Source organism: Lichtheimia ornata (assembly GCF_029851405.1).
Source record: "Lichtheimia ornata isolate CBS 291.66 chromosome Unknown scaffold00021, whole genome shotgun sequence".
Classification (NCBI taxonomy): Eukaryota; Fungi; Mucoromycota; class Mucoromycetes; order Mucorales; family Lichtheimiaceae; genus Lichtheimia; species Lichtheimia ornata.
This window is the reverse complement of record NW_026695341.1, coordinates 176,561-192,075: the sequence shown is the minus strand read 5'-3', so window position 1 is coordinate 192,075 and position 15,515 is coordinate 176,561. Positions and strand designations below refer to the sequence as shown.

Genomic DNA, 15,515 nt, shown 5'->3' with positions numbered 1-15,515 from the left:
TAAGCTAAATCCATGACATCTTTTTTCCATAGCTCTTTCATACTATTTATCATTTTCTTTTGTAATGTAGTCATTGGAATCTTCATCGCCTGTCCACACTCGCTTGTTCCTCTTTTTTGCCGAACGCAAGCTCTAGCTAAAACGATGTTGAAGAATCGTCGGCTTGTCAATTAATTGGACTCACTTGACATGTTCAAATTGGTAGGGCAAGTTGTGGTAGACAAACCGGCACGTGGTGCGGGCCTTGTAACCCACAACAACCCATGGCCCGGCCCGACCATTATTCGGTTTTTCGGTGCCATGCTACTTGATACGTATATAATACGACATCTTTTTCTTTCAGGTTTCATCTCTCTTGTTTCTTTTTTTCCAGCTTCCTCCCGTGTGTGTATAAAATGACATTCCAACATCAATCGTATCCAGCTCAACCGCCACCACCGCCACCTCCACCCCATGCAGACTATGATATCGAGAAGCATAGTCAATTTCATCGAGGTAGTAATTAATAAGCTCAATTCGAATTGACAGCTCTCTTACGTATCCATGTACATTACATAGCATCATGGCAACCTGAAGCAATACCACAAAAGAAACGCCCATTGACCGAAAGGAATTGTTGTTGTCGATGCCTATGTTGCGCATGTTGTTTGCCTGTTTGGGCACGTTACATTGTGTGGTTCATTATCATTGGTATCATTATCTGTATCATTGTTATTGGAGCGTTACTGGGTACTTTCAAGATGCCCGAAGTCAACGTGCTGGATGTCACCAATCCACCTGGTACCAATCAATTACAAATCGACTACAATGGCACTGAGTTTGATATTGGAATTGGGCTCATTGTGAACGTGGTCAGCCCAAACAACCTTCCTATCCATCTATCGGATATGCATGCAACGGTAAATATTGGTTCCTGAAAGAGAGCGAGGGAAAAAAGAAAGAGCGGACGTGTGGATTGACACGGATGATTAAACACATGTTTGATATAGGCCACATTACCAACCAAGGATGGCAATGCATTTCTTGGCTCGGGTTATCTTGCAAAACATACAATCCCAACGCACAGCAACTCGAATTTTACGTTTCCATTTACCATCCAATACGATACCACGTCGTCATCCTCCCAACTTATGCTGAATACGCTATTGCAAGAATGCGGATTATATGGCGGCAGCGACCCAACCGATATCACCGTGGATTACACGATCCATTTGGCAGCAAGTGTATTGTTTGTCACGATTCACCCGTCAATCTCAGGTTCGGCATCATTCGCATGTCCACTCTCGGTAAGGGCAACAACCATGCATACAAGGGGAAGGGACTTTATTTTCAGGCAGTAGCTGACCTCCACCATATCCCTTTTTTAGAACGACGGGTTTACTTCGGCTTTAGGCGGGGCATTTGGTGGTTAAAAGGGAAACACCTTGTCTGTAAAAATAGTCATGTACAAAAAGAACCGGGAGAATGCATTGGTAAAAGAGAAGAAGAAGAAAAAAACAAACAATGCTCATACTTTGGATACCCCCCTTTTCCTTTTCCGTTATACACCTACATTCATTCATTTGCATTTTCTTTTTCTATTTTACCCTCTCCCTCCCCCCTACCCACCCATCCACCAGCTCGCACAGACATCACATGATGTTTTCTCCATGCAAGCTTAAAAGATTACAGAAATACAAAGGCTGGAACCTTTTCCTATACAAAATGGCCCATGCAACCATTGACCTCCGCTCACTGAATTAGTATAAAACAAGGGTCCCCATGCTTGTGTAGCGTATCCTCCAATGGTCAAAAAACGTGCACATGCATGAGATATTATATCTTTATATGGGCAATGGTGATGGTGATGATGATGATGATGATGTAGATGGTTGGGTATATACAAAAGAGATTGACAAGTGTAATGCGATTATCTTAGTTGGTAGGACATGCAAATGTATCGGATTCAGGTTGTGCTACTGCTGTTGGTTTCCATGCCAATCCCCAGATGTGGAAGGATGCCTACGTAGGATACCATCGAGGTTGAGTTATTGCCTTGACAAAGCACATGCACAACCCTTTGTCTTACCTGCAAGTGAACGTCAAGATCAGAAGCAGCACCCATCTTTTTAGGCCCACAGGCATTGTACAAGTCTTGAAAGGTGGTATCATTGATAGAAGGAGGTTCGTAGCTGACATGTAATACCACACGTAATGGATGCATAGCGCGTGGTGGTAATACGATCAGCCCTGCAGGTTCTTGTCGTCCTGTTGCAAACGTAACACCTGTAGCATCGTCGACCATTGTAAAGTCAATGCCATGCACACGCGTTGGGATCCAGTTTTGTGTATTGTCCAATGTCACATTGAGTTGCCATGTAGCCCTCAACGAAGGTTGATGGTCGGGACCCCAATCCGCTGGTAAATAGATGGATTGTGCCTTATCTGCCATGGCAACACCAGGTGTCCTTGGCCAACAAAAGAAAATGATAATCCCGACAGCTGCAAGCACAAGTGCAATCGTCCAACACAAAATATACATGCGACGCGTGCAACGTTGTCGTCGTTGTCGTCGTCGTTGTACAAGGTCAATCGATGAAAGTGGTGGATTGCCCAAGGCTGATTTTGGTGCTGTCGTGCTCGCATTATTGTTATTATTATCGTGATGTTGATGCGTTGGATGTGTTGCAAGTGCTTTGATAAGTGAAAGAGCAGGCGCTGATAGCATGGATTTACTAGCACCTTCAGCATTATACAAATCCAATCGAACATGCGGGTGATGGGGTGCTGTTGTGGTTGTTGGGTGCTCGTTTTCATCAATGTATAATTCGACTGGGCGCAATTCTGGTGCATGATTGGAATAGGGTAGATATGAATTGGCTCTTTTTTCTATATTGTCTTCTTGATGATCCGTGTATATACTTGGTGGTGGTGGTGGTGCATCGCGTCTGTCTTTGTAATAGGTTGCTGCATTAATGACACAACACACATATTTTCTCAATTCCCCGCTCCTCACCTCCTGTTGCTATGGCTGCCGCTGGTGGACGCATACGGTATGGATCTTTAGAAGGAAAGTCGATGTCATCCTTTGATGCCATCGTGTGTGTATGTATGTACACTGCGCACAAGAGAGAAAGCAAAGAAAAAAAGGAGGGAAAGAAAAAAGGCGAGAGAAAGAAAAAGATAAAAAAGAAGACAAGCTGATGACCCTGTGTGGTAATTAAAGGGGCAAAATGCGACTCTTCATCCCTTATCCTTGGAGAGGGTCCTCTTTTTGCATGCCCGGGAATCAATTGCTTGCTACTTCAGGTAGTTTATCATTGCCATTAGCTACATGTCCGATAATACAACAATGGCTATCCGCTCATAATGATACCTTCATCATAATGACCATTATCATGTTTGCCGTATTGACCCATTCATCCACAACACCATCATCCCCCTTCTTCGTTGTTTCTTTTCGGTTACCATCCCCTTTGGAAGTGCCAAAAAAGGGTTGTTGCAGAAGAGGAGAAAAAGTGACTTTTTTTATCATGTTGACTACTACTAGGGTTCTACAATACTGGGCTTTTAGGATGCAGCAGCATGCATGAGAACGAACGTACATCACACGGTCTTGTATGTCCCCCGCTCAATTATGCATCCACTTTATGCTTTTTGTGCATGAAAAAGATTCCGACAACGACAAATTCCTGATAGACATTGTTTCGATAGAAAGAACCATGCATAACATTGCAAATAAAACAGGGATGATGTATCACCCACCCTTCAACGTCAAGCCTATCATCAGACACAACCCCCCCACACAACATGGCAAACATCATGTGTTTGGAAAGAAATCAATATGGCGAATACTTGTTCAAAAACGGATATGCCATAAGCAAAAAGAGGGCATACAGGGACTCGTAGGACGATGCTAGCATAAATGTTGGTGGTTGTGGGGAAAGATAATACAAAGAAGGTGGTGATAAATCGATGACTTTGCGTAGATGAGAAGCGGATTATGTTGTTGATGTCGAGGAGTGTTAACGTTTTTTCCTTGATGTGTGGTGTTGGTGATTGTCTACTACTATTGTTGTTGCTTGTCACTACACAACGACAACAACTCGCATTATTAGTAACGAGATCCATCCATGCCCCTACTCCTTGCCAACACTTACGTAAAGATGAAGAGATTGTTTGTTGCTGCCACAGCCAAAACGTTTTCTTGTGGGTGCCAGGACGCATGAAGAATCTTTTTGTTGAAGTCTGAGCTGTCACCATACATCATGCCAGGTTTGCCACGTGAAAGAGCCATCTTGTTCTTGGCAGATCCCAATCGTTTCGCTTTGAATGCTGATTTGTCCGCCTGGAGCATGATATCCGAATTGCCCTCACGATCGTATAAATGGAATGTGTTGTTGTAGGATCCAGTCATGACATGGCTAAAAGCAAAGGCGTCAATAAACAAGTAACCATATCTCCATTCGATTGCTGCTTACCTGTCATCACCACTAAAGACGCACTCAAACTTGTCAAAGATGCAATCATTCTCGTAAAGATCACATAACTTGGATCTCAATTGATCATGAATATTGATAGTCTGCACTGGCTCCCGATCCATGTTGATGTCCCAGATCTTTAATGTGAGGTAATCACGAGAAAGGATGTATCGACCATCATGACTGAACTTGATGTCTGATATGGATTGGATGATCTCGGAGAAGAATGAACGGCTGGATGGATCTTCTTGTGATTCAAAAACTACATTCCACCCCCCTATATTAGAACCATCATCGTCTCATGTACCCAGCCATCCTCTCTTTTACCTTGAGCGTATTGGTCGCACAATGCTGCTTCTCGCATGTCACACAACTTCACAGTGCCCTTGCTGGAGCTGTACATGAAAAGGTTGCAATGATATGGATGGAATTCGGCTGCTGTGATCACTTCGGTCAATTCTTCCATATTAGCTGGCTTGATATCAACAATGTCTATGATACCCTAATTAACATACACGTCCTTGAGTCTTATCCCTTCATTGATTTCACTTACTGAAACTTTGATCCGAGATATCGAGGTTCCAGAGATTGACTCGCAAATCGTCAGCCGAAATATAGGTTTCACTATCAGAGTTGACCGAGATGGAATTGATGTGGTATGTGTGTGCTAATCAACATTGATAAGTACAATAGACCTCCATCATTGCATGCCTAATTTCTTACCATTTGCATAGATACGTCGTGGTACAGCAGCAACAATCGTGTCATGGTGTGCCATCTTTGGAATGCGCAGTTGAGAGGTGGGTGCAACGGGTCCATCGCCCAAGTTGTTTTCAGCAACGACCTTCAATGACTTTTCAAACACCTTCCATAGCTTGATGGTTTTGTCTAATGATGATGATGATCCTTATTTAATACATGATCCTAAAGATGCAATTGTATCATGATGTACCGTTGGCTGACAACAAAAAGTGAGCCGAGTTTTGCCGTTTGCACCATTTGATCTTGTTGATCTTTTCCTCAATCTCCAAGCTCTTGAGATAGTCGAACTCGGCTTCGTGCGATTGGAACTCGGTGTGGAAACGGTATTCGACGCCTTTTTTCTATTGACATGCAGCATTTAGTTATCCTTGCTATGAAACGTACACACACACACACACACACACCACTGTTCACCCTTACACTATCGCTTCTTTCAAATAAAACAACACGTCCACCCTTGTCGCCTGTCGCCAAGTAGTCACCGGTGTGATCGAATTCGACTGTCGAGATAATGTCGGCTGCCAATGTAAAGAGAAAAAAAGTGAGCACAAGAGCCGTGGGTGGAGTTGTTGTGCGTAAAGTTGGCATGGCGATTTAGCACAGAGATGGACAACGAACCTTCAGTGATGTCGTCTGAATCGCCCTTGTCACCAAAGCATTGAGCAAATTTCCAGTTGTGATCTTCGTTGAGTGTCATGAGAAAGGTCAAAGAAAAGTAGAAAAGAGAAGGCGCGTCTAAAAGAATGCTTGCTTGCTGAGTGGGCAATTAATCCCTACCAGGACTCAGCTGCCAATGCGGTTATTGCAAACGCATTGCACAAGACTTGTCCTCGGCAGCCACAACACCCATCCCATGTTTGGCATGGATACCATCCCATAATGAAGTTCTATTTCTTTCTTGAAAGTGACCCCATTGCTCGAGAATCCAATAGCGAAGAATCGAGAAGATTAATAAAGAAAAAGCCTAGATCGATTCATGATTGCCATACGTACGTATGTGTATCAAGGCTCAATTCCAATATGGCTGCATTCCAGGCTGCAATTTAGTAGTAGTAGATGGATTCATCAATGGCAATGATTAATGCAGGTATGCAGCAGTAGCGATAACGCTGGAGCTACATAATAAATAGGGACTTATTTAAATGGCGTCAGGTGACATTAGTAACGTGACACGATGTTTATGTCCACATAGCCATGTTCTTTGTTTGTCTACATGCACACACACACAGCATCTCTTTGTTCATGCATATGTTATCAAGTGTAACACAACTTGAGTTATATACCCAACATGGCAAATAGACAATCAGGGATGCAATGAACAACACCCATTTCAGGAGACATCATCACATTGCCACAAAAAGGGAGTGATAGTAGTAGTAGTAGTAATGATACATTCAATGCCGCCTGTGTGTTTGATACATGTCATATATAAACATATGCAAGGTAACAAGGCATATAGCAAAGAGGAGGGAAGGTGTCAGGGATATCCATGTGGAGCTAATGCATGTTGCAAAAATGTTTTCAAAGCAAAAAAGCAAAAGGGAGCATATCCGACTGTATCTCAATAAGGATAAGATGCACCTCGTGGTGATTTCAATCTGGGTCAACAACATCAATATGTGTCTAGACACATGTCTACTACCTAAATGCTTGATTTTTTAACGATCCAAGCTCTGAACCATTGCGTAAACAAGACAACCAATGTATGGTTCTTTGATCTTTATTTAGGTATATGCCATGAAAGAAAGCAATGAACCGACAACGTGGACCGCTGAAAAAATATTTGGTTCTCCTCCTCCTGCTCTTTCCACCTCCTCCCCCTTTTCACGCGTTATTCCAAGCTTCCCTTTTTCCTCTTTCTTTCACATCTTTTGCAGTCGACATTGCTCTCCATTGTTCATGGGTGTCCGCATCCTGGAGGCAGTACGCCGTGCCATTGCCACCTTTTGGGAGAATCATGTACATTTCATCGAGCTGCATTATCTCTATATCGGCTTTATGATCTTTTTATCATCGGGGCTCTACTACTGCCAACCAGGTACCTCATGGAATTACATCGATGCTCTCTTTACGGCAACAACTGGTGTCACAAACACTGGTCTTAATGTCATTGACATGTCCGCTCTTTCTACTTTTCAAATCCTCATCATGTTATTCAACTCTTTTATTACATCCCATGTCGCCGTCTCCTACATTGTCCTCGTTGTCCGCAAACATTACTTTTCAAAGCGATTTGAAGACATTCTCTTGTTCAACAAGGCTCGTCGCATGCGTGAAGAAAGTCGACGTCGACAACGACAACAAAGAAAACATCAACAACAAAGCACGAGCAGCGTTGTCATTCGACCTTTAGACACACACATTGGCAAGCGACGCAGTGCAGCTATTACCTTATCAGCATCCTCCGCCATCATTGACCCCCAACAACACCGCCGTTCATCACTCAATTCAATTGCTTCATCTCCTGTGCGTGGCGTGCATGATCGGAATACTCCACGACGCCACCGTTCAGCTTCAACCTGGATGACCAGCCACAATGAAATACGTGCATTCTTTCAAGATTTACGGCAAGAACAAAACAAGTTGATGGATCAACGAGAGCAACAAATCAACATCAATCTCAACAACGATAGCAGCAACACCGTGTTGGATGATACTACTACTACCAATAATCTAGATCAACTTGAAAAACAAATGACAAGAGCAGTACACCCATACGATCATAAAGTAAATAACAGCGGCAGTAGCAGCACCGTCCATGACAACAAAGAACAACAAGGCATTGCATTTGCAGGCAATATTGAACAACAGCGTGAAATGGCACGACGACGACTAGAACAAGAACGCCGATTTGAGGAATTGATGGAAAAGATTAGGCGTGATGTGCCATTGACCGAAACGCTTGTTGATACATCCGAAGATGAAGATGAGGACAATGATTCATTCTTTGAAGACATTATGAGACAACCCATTGACAAGAGCCAATTGACGCGACAACAACGATATCGCATTGGTGGTGCAGAGTATATGGCATTGGATATTTTATCACGTTTGGTACCAGCCTACTACCTTGGATTCATTATCATCTCCTCCTTTTGCTTTCGAGGTTACATTGCATGTTCAGATTATGCACAGCAGGTGCTGTCGACTTCCAATGCCAACGCACCAGTAGACCCATGGCTCTTTTCCTTCTTTTTTGGTGTCTCAGCACTCAACAACCTTGGTCTCACTTTGCTGGATGCGAGTGTATCACCTTTTCAAAATGCACCCTTCCCACTTTTGGTTGCCATTACATTGATTCTTGTTGGTAATACCGCCTATGCCATTCTTTTACGATTTATCATTTGGGCCTTGTACAAGATCACACCACGTACCAAACCCATGCGTCGAGAAGGGCTTCGTTATCTACTGGATCATCCACGTCGTTGCTACACGTTACTATTTCCGTCAACACAAACTTGGTGGCTACTCATCATTGTGGTAACCATCACCGTTGTTGAAGTCATTTGTTTCCTTGCACTTGATTTTTGGTTACCAGTGCTACAAGAGCTACCTTGGGGATCTCGTGTATTGGATGGCATCTTCCAATCGGTGGCTACTCGTAATGGTGAGCTATAGGTTTCTCGTTTCATCATACATGTCATCTAACTTCTTTTTTCACAAAAGCTGGCTTTACAGTGTTGCCATTGAGTCATCTAAACCCTGGAACACAGCTTGTTTTTATTGTAGCCATGTACATCAGTGTATACCCCGTGGCCATTTCAATGCGTAACAGTAATGTGTACCAGGTAATGATGCAGGATTTCATGCCAGCGGAATAAAAAAGCATCCATGCTAACATGCCTACTACTACTATTACTATTCCAGGAACGTGCTCTTGGCATATATCGAGGAGATGATGAAGAATCCATGGTCTTCACCGACAATGACTTGAAAGGCCCTGCTCCTTTTATCAAATTACGCCGCCATCCTACTATCAACAGCGTCATGACACAATCCCGCAAGATACGACAACCCGATTTCTTTGTGCTTACACAAATCCAACGCCAATTGACCAGCGATATCTGTTGGGTCATTGTAGGTGTTTTTTGCATTTGTATTATCGAAAGTGCCACCATGATGTCGTCCACAGCCATCACAATGGCCACTGTTATCTATGAATGCGTTTCTGCCTTTGCCAATGTAGGCGGCTCTATTGGATACCCTGATACCAACACCTCACAAGCAGCTCAATACCGCACCCTTAGCAAGCTGGTAATCATCCTTCTTATGTATCGTGGACGCCATCGAGGTAAATATAGAAGAGGGTGGTCTCATTGTCGTACTCGGATTTTAATGCAAATGATGATTGTTTCCAGGTCTACCATCAGCGATTGATCGTGCTGTCTTGTTACCCTCTGAGCAATTAGAACAACATGAGCTTGAAGACCAAATGTTTAAACGTCGCAACACATCTTTTACAAGTGGACGTAGCCCATCCCTTGGCAACTTTGTTTTCTATACTCGTTCAAGCACACTCTAAGATGTTTACATGCCCACTTGTTATTCTTTCTCAGCACGTTCCCGTTTTCTCCTTCTAATCATACTTTAATCTCGTCCTCCCTTGTACATAACTCTTTCTTCATCACCAAGCTTCTCTTGTGTCTTCCTCCTTGAATACCACCACATCAATGACCGCTTCTCATGTGAATTAACATTCATGGTAATGAACAATCTAGAAGATTCGGGATATATCGATACTATGTGTATGGTTTTATTTGGAAAGCATTCACCACTTTACTGGATAGCATGATGATTCAACTGCATATGGAAAAAGATGGTACTTCCGAGGAATGGATATCATTCGTGCGTGAGAAAGTTAATGATTGAATTCAATCTAATAATCATCATGATTTATCTTTTGTCATTCAAACAACGTTGCTTGCAGCACGCAACTGCATAAAGACATAGGATCATTGTGTGGTGTAGAATATTGTGGAGGATTTCTTAAAGATAAAGAGGTCGAGACCCAATCGTCTTTTTTCATTTTAGAAGGTTCCGGAATCTGCTGGTCAACAAAGAAGTTGTTCAGCTGACCAAGTTGGCAAAGCAAGGAGTGTATTTTTAAAAGCCCGCGGATGCATGGGGACCACAAGATGGGCTCCCTGAAAGATGTATCTGATATGAGTGTGTTGGTGGCGCCGTCTCCATCTACCTCTCTCTCTTTCTCCCACTTTTCACTGTTTTACTTGTTTTATTGTTGTCAACATGCCGTCGTCATTGGTTACCACAAGATCCAAGGCCCAACCGAAAGCAATCATGAACCGCAATGTCCCTCCATTCCTCAACAAGCTATACAAGTAAGTTTTTTTTATCTCCTTTTCTTTTTATTCACATGTCAGTATATGCTAACCAATCAAGTGGGACAACAATGATATAGTATGGTGAATGAGCCTCAATCGAATAGCATGATATCATGGTCGGATGCGGGAGACACATTTATCGTGCAGCGACAACAGGACTTTGCAAAGCAAGTGCTTCCTCGTTTTTTCAAGCATGGCAACTTTTCATCATTTGTGCGTCAACTCAACATGTATGGATTTCACAAGGTGCCTCATTTACAACAAGGTGCCATGGAAGGATGCCTTGATCGACTTGAGTTCAGCAACCCACATTTCAAACGGGACCAGCCCGATCTCTTGCTTCTTGTTTCACGCAAAAAAGGATCACGTGACGCTGACAATACGGAGAATCGATCGCCGACATCGACAGACTTGCAACATCTTTTGGATGAAATGGCTGCTATCAAGAAACACCAAATGATGGTTAGCACAGACTTGAAACAAATCCAAAACGACAATCAACTTTTATGGCAAGAGACGTTGGCAGCACGAGAGCGTTATCAGCAGCAGCAGGACACCATTGATAAGATTTTGCATTTTCTGGCATCTGTGTTCTCTGAAAAGACCCACAATGGCATCTCACGCAAACGACCCTTTTTGCTTAGCAACACGGATAATGAGGAGGATGTGCGAACAGTATCACCTCACAAATTGGCACGCACTGACAAATCAGGTAAGTTGAAAGGATCATTTTTTATGATTGGATGATGATAGATGTTTCTAATAAGATCATGCATACATAGATCGATCAAGTCTCATGTTGGATTCATTAATGTCACTTACTACACAACAATGCAAGAGGATGGAAGAGGAAAAGGAGAAGGAAGACAAGGAAAACATGGCCGCCACTACTACTACTAGTTCTACTACCACTACCACTACCACACCTATTTTACATCCCGAAGCCGAGATGATGATGATGAGCAGACCATTAGACCTCTCAACAGCAACAAGCACCACCTCCCAGAATAGCAATAATGTAGCCTCCTCCCTGACCCCTCCAACATTTTGCAACAACAACAACAATGATTTGACGGCGGCTGGAACGGTGGCAACGGGTGATGTGTTCTTCTCCCGTGCAGAGCATGAGATGATGACAGGCCCTGTGACCCCTCCTCCTCCTCCTTCGATGACCAAGGTCGTCAGTGATCATATCGATTCAGTCAACTCAATTAGTGAAAGCATTGATCAACTTGGTAACAACATTGATGCATTGGTTCAGGAGCTTGGGTTCGATAGCGGCGAATTGTGGGATCTTGACAGCTATCTTCAAAGCAACAACAACAACAATATAAACTCCGTAGTATGACATTGAAATGTTTTCATGCGTGCTCTTCTTGATTGTGTCATTGTGGACGGGCGGCGGGGGAGAGTGTGAGAGAGAAACATTCTTTTTCCTTTTCATATCAAAAACCCATGAGTGATACGCTAGAATCCCGTATTCTAAAGGTTGCTAGTAGCAACAACACTGAATTTCCAGAATTCCCTGATGACAAGAGCGATTTGCCTTCCGATTACGAGTACGACGCCGATCAGCTTGAAGAAGAAGAGGAAATCGTCGAAGAGGTGTCCGAGAATGAGTTGTTGAAATACCTTGACAACCAAGAGAATCCGCTCCACATTGCACAACGACTCTTCTACAAGGAGATCAATACAGTCGCTTCTCAAGCAAGTTGCCCCAATTGGCAACTCGAAAAGCTGTCGTGTCGCGTCCTTGAGGATTTGTATGCTCATGGTTGGGCTACTGTCGATGGCTTGATTGATCTCTCCACGCTCAAGGGTATGTGCTACATACACTCTTCTCATTATGCCTATACAAATCATCATTGACGGTTACATGATCATTAGGTGCACGTGCTGAAGCCGAGCAATTACTCAAGAATGATGCATTCACACGCGCAAGTGCATTGTCAGAAAACGATCCCGATGATCCATTCCGTGATGGTACCGCTCGTGATGATTGGATTACTTGGTAAGAGAGAAAGTGTGTGGGCATAGGCGACTCTTGTTGCTGGGGATTGACGTTTCTCTTTTGAAAAGGTTGGATCCCAAGGGTGAAAACAGCAAGCATTTGCAGGAGGTATTGAACTTCTTTTCGGGTCCATTGCATCATGATTTATCAAAGATGATTCGTCTGCAAGGCCGCACAGAGTACCAATTAGCTGTATACAATCCAAACATGGGTGCACGCTATGAACGCCATCGTGACGCTTTCCCCACGGATGATCCTGAGGATACGCATCAACGACGTGTCACCGCCATCTTGTATTTGAATCCTGGATGGACCCCTGGTCATGGTGGCGAACTCAAGATTTATGGTCATTCGAATGGAAATGGTATGACGGATGCTGCGGATAGAACAGTGGATCCTTTGCTTGGACGAATGGTCATTTTCCTTAGCGGTGTCGTAGACCATGCAGTGCTCCCCGCCAATCAACAACGATTCGCATTAACAGCATGGATGCGCTAAATAGCGATAATCACTCTTTACTTTAATACCTGTTGTATCTTTATAGTTGGACTCAAAAAAAGATTAAATGGATTTATCTATTGTTTCTTATGTGGTTGATTTGTGCAAGTAGCAAACTTGAGAAGATGGTCTTTGAATGATCGAACTACTCTATAAGATTGGTAACAGGTCACAGGTAGTGGTACTCACTGAGCACAAGCGAGAATGGGATGATGAGGTGGTTACACATCGATTGTTGACAGGTTGCACAAATGAATGATTGCTTATGCAGGAGCAGCAGCAACAAGATGAAGCATCATTATCACAAATCACAAGGAACGCTACTACTATTGTGGATGATGCGATTGGATATTAACACGCATGCTTCATTATGACACATGCCGTGCTACAACTTGAATGAATCGACATCCTCTTGACCTCCACGGATTATTGGAAGCATACCCTCCATCATCCATCATTGCTTTTCCTTTCCTTACCATGGTCCAAATAAACAAACTTAAGTAACAGACACTTGATCACCGTATGCCATATGATAATGACATGTATCCAATTCCTTCCATCTCATGCATCAAAGCAATATCCATATCCATATCCACAAGAAGTTGTATGTATTGAACAAAAGTTGCTACACGTAAATAAAGCTGCTTCTATACAATGGCTATCTGCTGTTCACGTCAAGGATGGTGCAAAAGAGGTTGCTGCAACTTGGAGACAAATGGAGCAAAGACCTTGCTAATGGATGCGCCTGTTACGTTTGGGTCGCGGCAGAGGAGTGTGCAAGAGCGTGTGATGTAGTAAAGTGACAAGATTGTGAACGCTGTACGAGACAATGGAGCTAATAGCAACTGCTGCAATGACTGCTGTTACGATTGGTCGTGGAAGAGAAGTGTGCAAGAGCGTGTGTTGTGGATGAGTGACAAGAAGGCTGTGTACATGCCATGGACCTGCCCATTCAGTCAAAGACATTGGGATCAAGGCAGTTGCAGGATTTACATGATGGGGTTGAAGCAGGACAATCGTTCGCAGGTAGTAGTTGTACTTGAATGGGGCAACAGTTGAGAATGGGAGGAAGAGGGGAAGAGCTGCAAATTAACTTGATTGTTCTGATACTTGGATGATATTTTGTGCTTGAGCGTAACTCCGTCTAAACCTCTCGGATCAAGAAAGTTGAATGATGGGGATGGTGAGCTGGAGCAGGACAATCGATCGTATGCATTGGATTGGGTAAAAAGGGTGAATGGCAGGAATGGGCTATCAAGTGGCAGTTTACAAATAACTTTGCAAAATGATTTTTGTGAAATTGGATGATGTTTTGTGCTTGAGCGTAACTCCGTCAAAACCTCTCGGATCAAGAAAGTTGAAGGATGGAGATGATGAGCTGGAGCAGGACAATCGTTCACATGCATTGTTTTGGGTAAAAAGGGTGAATGGGAGGAACGGGCTGCTAGCTGCCAACCTATAAACTGTATTAAGCAGTGTGTAGTATCATGCATTGCCCCTTCCATTCATGCAAAGCTGCTGAGTTACACAAACACGCCCCTCTGCATCTTCGGCCGTATTATAGTCATACTACTTGACAATGAACAACGACCTCTTTTCATATAGCATCACGCACACAACATAAAGACGCCTGTATCTCCAGACTTTACAATGAAACATGCGGTTTTTATTAGAGCAATGGGCTCGGCTTGGCCAACAGCACCTTGTGTGAAAGTTTCGCGTTCAATGTCGCAAACAGCCCAAAAAATATTTTTTGGTCGTCGTCGTCGAAGAGGTCGACCCCCGGATCCAGTTTGGCTGGTAGCGACATTGCGAAATCTGGGAATGGCCACGATGAACTTCATACTTTGACACAAGATTCCTTTGACCCCGGCGAGCACGTTGATCTATTAAAGAGCCCACGTTTGATTGTAAAGTTTGGAGATACAGGCACCTTTATGTTTTACATATGCTGTAAGGGTGATGCTATATGAGAAGTGGTCTTTGTTTAATGTAAAATAGTATGACTATAATAGAGCAAAAGACGCAGAGGGACCTCTTTGTGTAACTCAGCTACTTTGCATGACTAGAAGGATGGAAGAATGATACTGTATACTATTGACAATATCCCATACATTGCGAGCTAACAGCCATTTCCTCACAATCGGCAATGTTGCCCATTCTATGACAGTGGAACGATGCTCCTGCTTCAGACATTCATTTTCATGATTGGATTATGTTGATCCGAGTTGATTTGGCTGAGTTACGCTCATACAAGGTTACTTCAGTTGAGCAACATAGAGCATGGTTAGATGTGTGGATTGATGTAAACCCTCTTTGGCCGTATCTCGGTCAAATCAACTCGGATCAACATAATCCAATCATGGAAATGAATGTCTGAAGCAGGAGAATCGCCCACATGTCATAGAGTGGACAACAGTGGCTATTGTGAAGAAATGGCTG

The 15,515-nt window shown here is 43.3% G+C and overlaps 6 protein-coding genes across 6 annotated transcripts; 4 read left to right on the top strand and 2 right to left on the bottom strand.

The window, feature by feature from the left end:
- Window positions 1-395: 395 nt before the first annotated feature.
- On the top strand, window positions 396-1,412 carry O0I10_005314 (uncharacterized protein; the record flags this gene model as incomplete). Its single annotated transcript, XM_058485359.1, has 4 exons — window positions 396-495; window positions 559-899; window positions 990-1,286; window positions 1,368-1,412. The coding sequence occupies 4 exons, from the start codon at window positions 396-398 to the stop codon at window positions 1,410-1,412; spliced, it is 783 nt and encodes a 260-aa protein (XP_058343845.1).
- Window positions 1,413-1,914: 502 nt separating this feature from the next.
- On the bottom strand, window positions 1,915-3,077 carry O0I10_005313 (uncharacterized protein; the record flags this gene model as incomplete). The annotated part of the gene is made up of 3 exons (XM_058485358.1): window positions 1,915-2,001; window positions 2,069-2,931; window positions 2,996-3,077. 3 exons carry the CDS (start codon window positions 3,075-3,077, stop codon window positions 1,915-1,917), a joined length of 1,032 nt encoding a protein of 343 aa, XP_058343844.1.
- Window positions 3,078-4,048: 971 nt separating this feature from the next.
- On the bottom strand, window positions 4,049-5,919 carry O0I10_005312 (uncharacterized protein; the record flags this gene model as incomplete). Its single annotated transcript, XM_058485357.1, has 9 exons — window positions 4,049-4,067; window positions 4,140-4,403; window positions 4,461-4,722; window positions 4,788-4,952; window positions 5,014-5,127; window positions 5,184-5,348; window positions 5,413-5,563; window positions 5,643-5,740; window positions 5,841-5,919. 9 exons carry the CDS (start codon window positions 5,917-5,919, stop codon window positions 4,049-4,051), a joined length of 1,317 nt encoding a protein of 438 aa, XP_058343843.1.
- A 1,202-nt stretch (window positions 5,920-7,121) lies between these two features.
- On the top strand, window positions 7,122-9,744 carry O0I10_005311 (uncharacterized protein; the record flags this gene model as incomplete). Its single annotated transcript, XM_058485356.1, has 4 exons — window positions 7,122-8,829; window positions 8,889-9,010; window positions 9,090-9,513; window positions 9,581-9,744. 4 exons carry the CDS (start codon window positions 7,122-7,124, stop codon window positions 9,742-9,744), a joined length of 2,418 nt encoding a protein of 805 aa, XP_058343842.1.
- Window positions 9,745-10,469: 725 nt separating this feature from the next.
- On the top strand, window positions 10,470-11,912 carry O0I10_005310 (uncharacterized protein; the record flags this gene model as incomplete). The annotated part of the gene is made up of 3 exons (XM_058485355.1): window positions 10,470-10,561; window positions 10,642-11,276; window positions 11,347-11,912. 3 exons carry the CDS (start codon window positions 10,470-10,472, stop codon window positions 11,910-11,912), a joined length of 1,293 nt encoding a protein of 430 aa, XP_058343841.1.
- A 107-nt stretch (window positions 11,913-12,019) lies between these two features.
- On the top strand, window positions 12,020-13,073 carry O0I10_005309 (uncharacterized protein; the record flags this gene model as incomplete). The annotated part of the gene is made up of 3 exons (XM_058485354.1): window positions 12,020-12,383; window positions 12,452-12,575; window positions 12,644-13,073. The coding sequence occupies 3 exons, from the start codon at window positions 12,020-12,022 to the stop codon at window positions 13,071-13,073; spliced, it is 918 nt and encodes a 305-aa protein (XP_058343840.1).
- Between the last annotated feature and the right edge of the window lie 2,442 nt (window positions 13,074-15,515).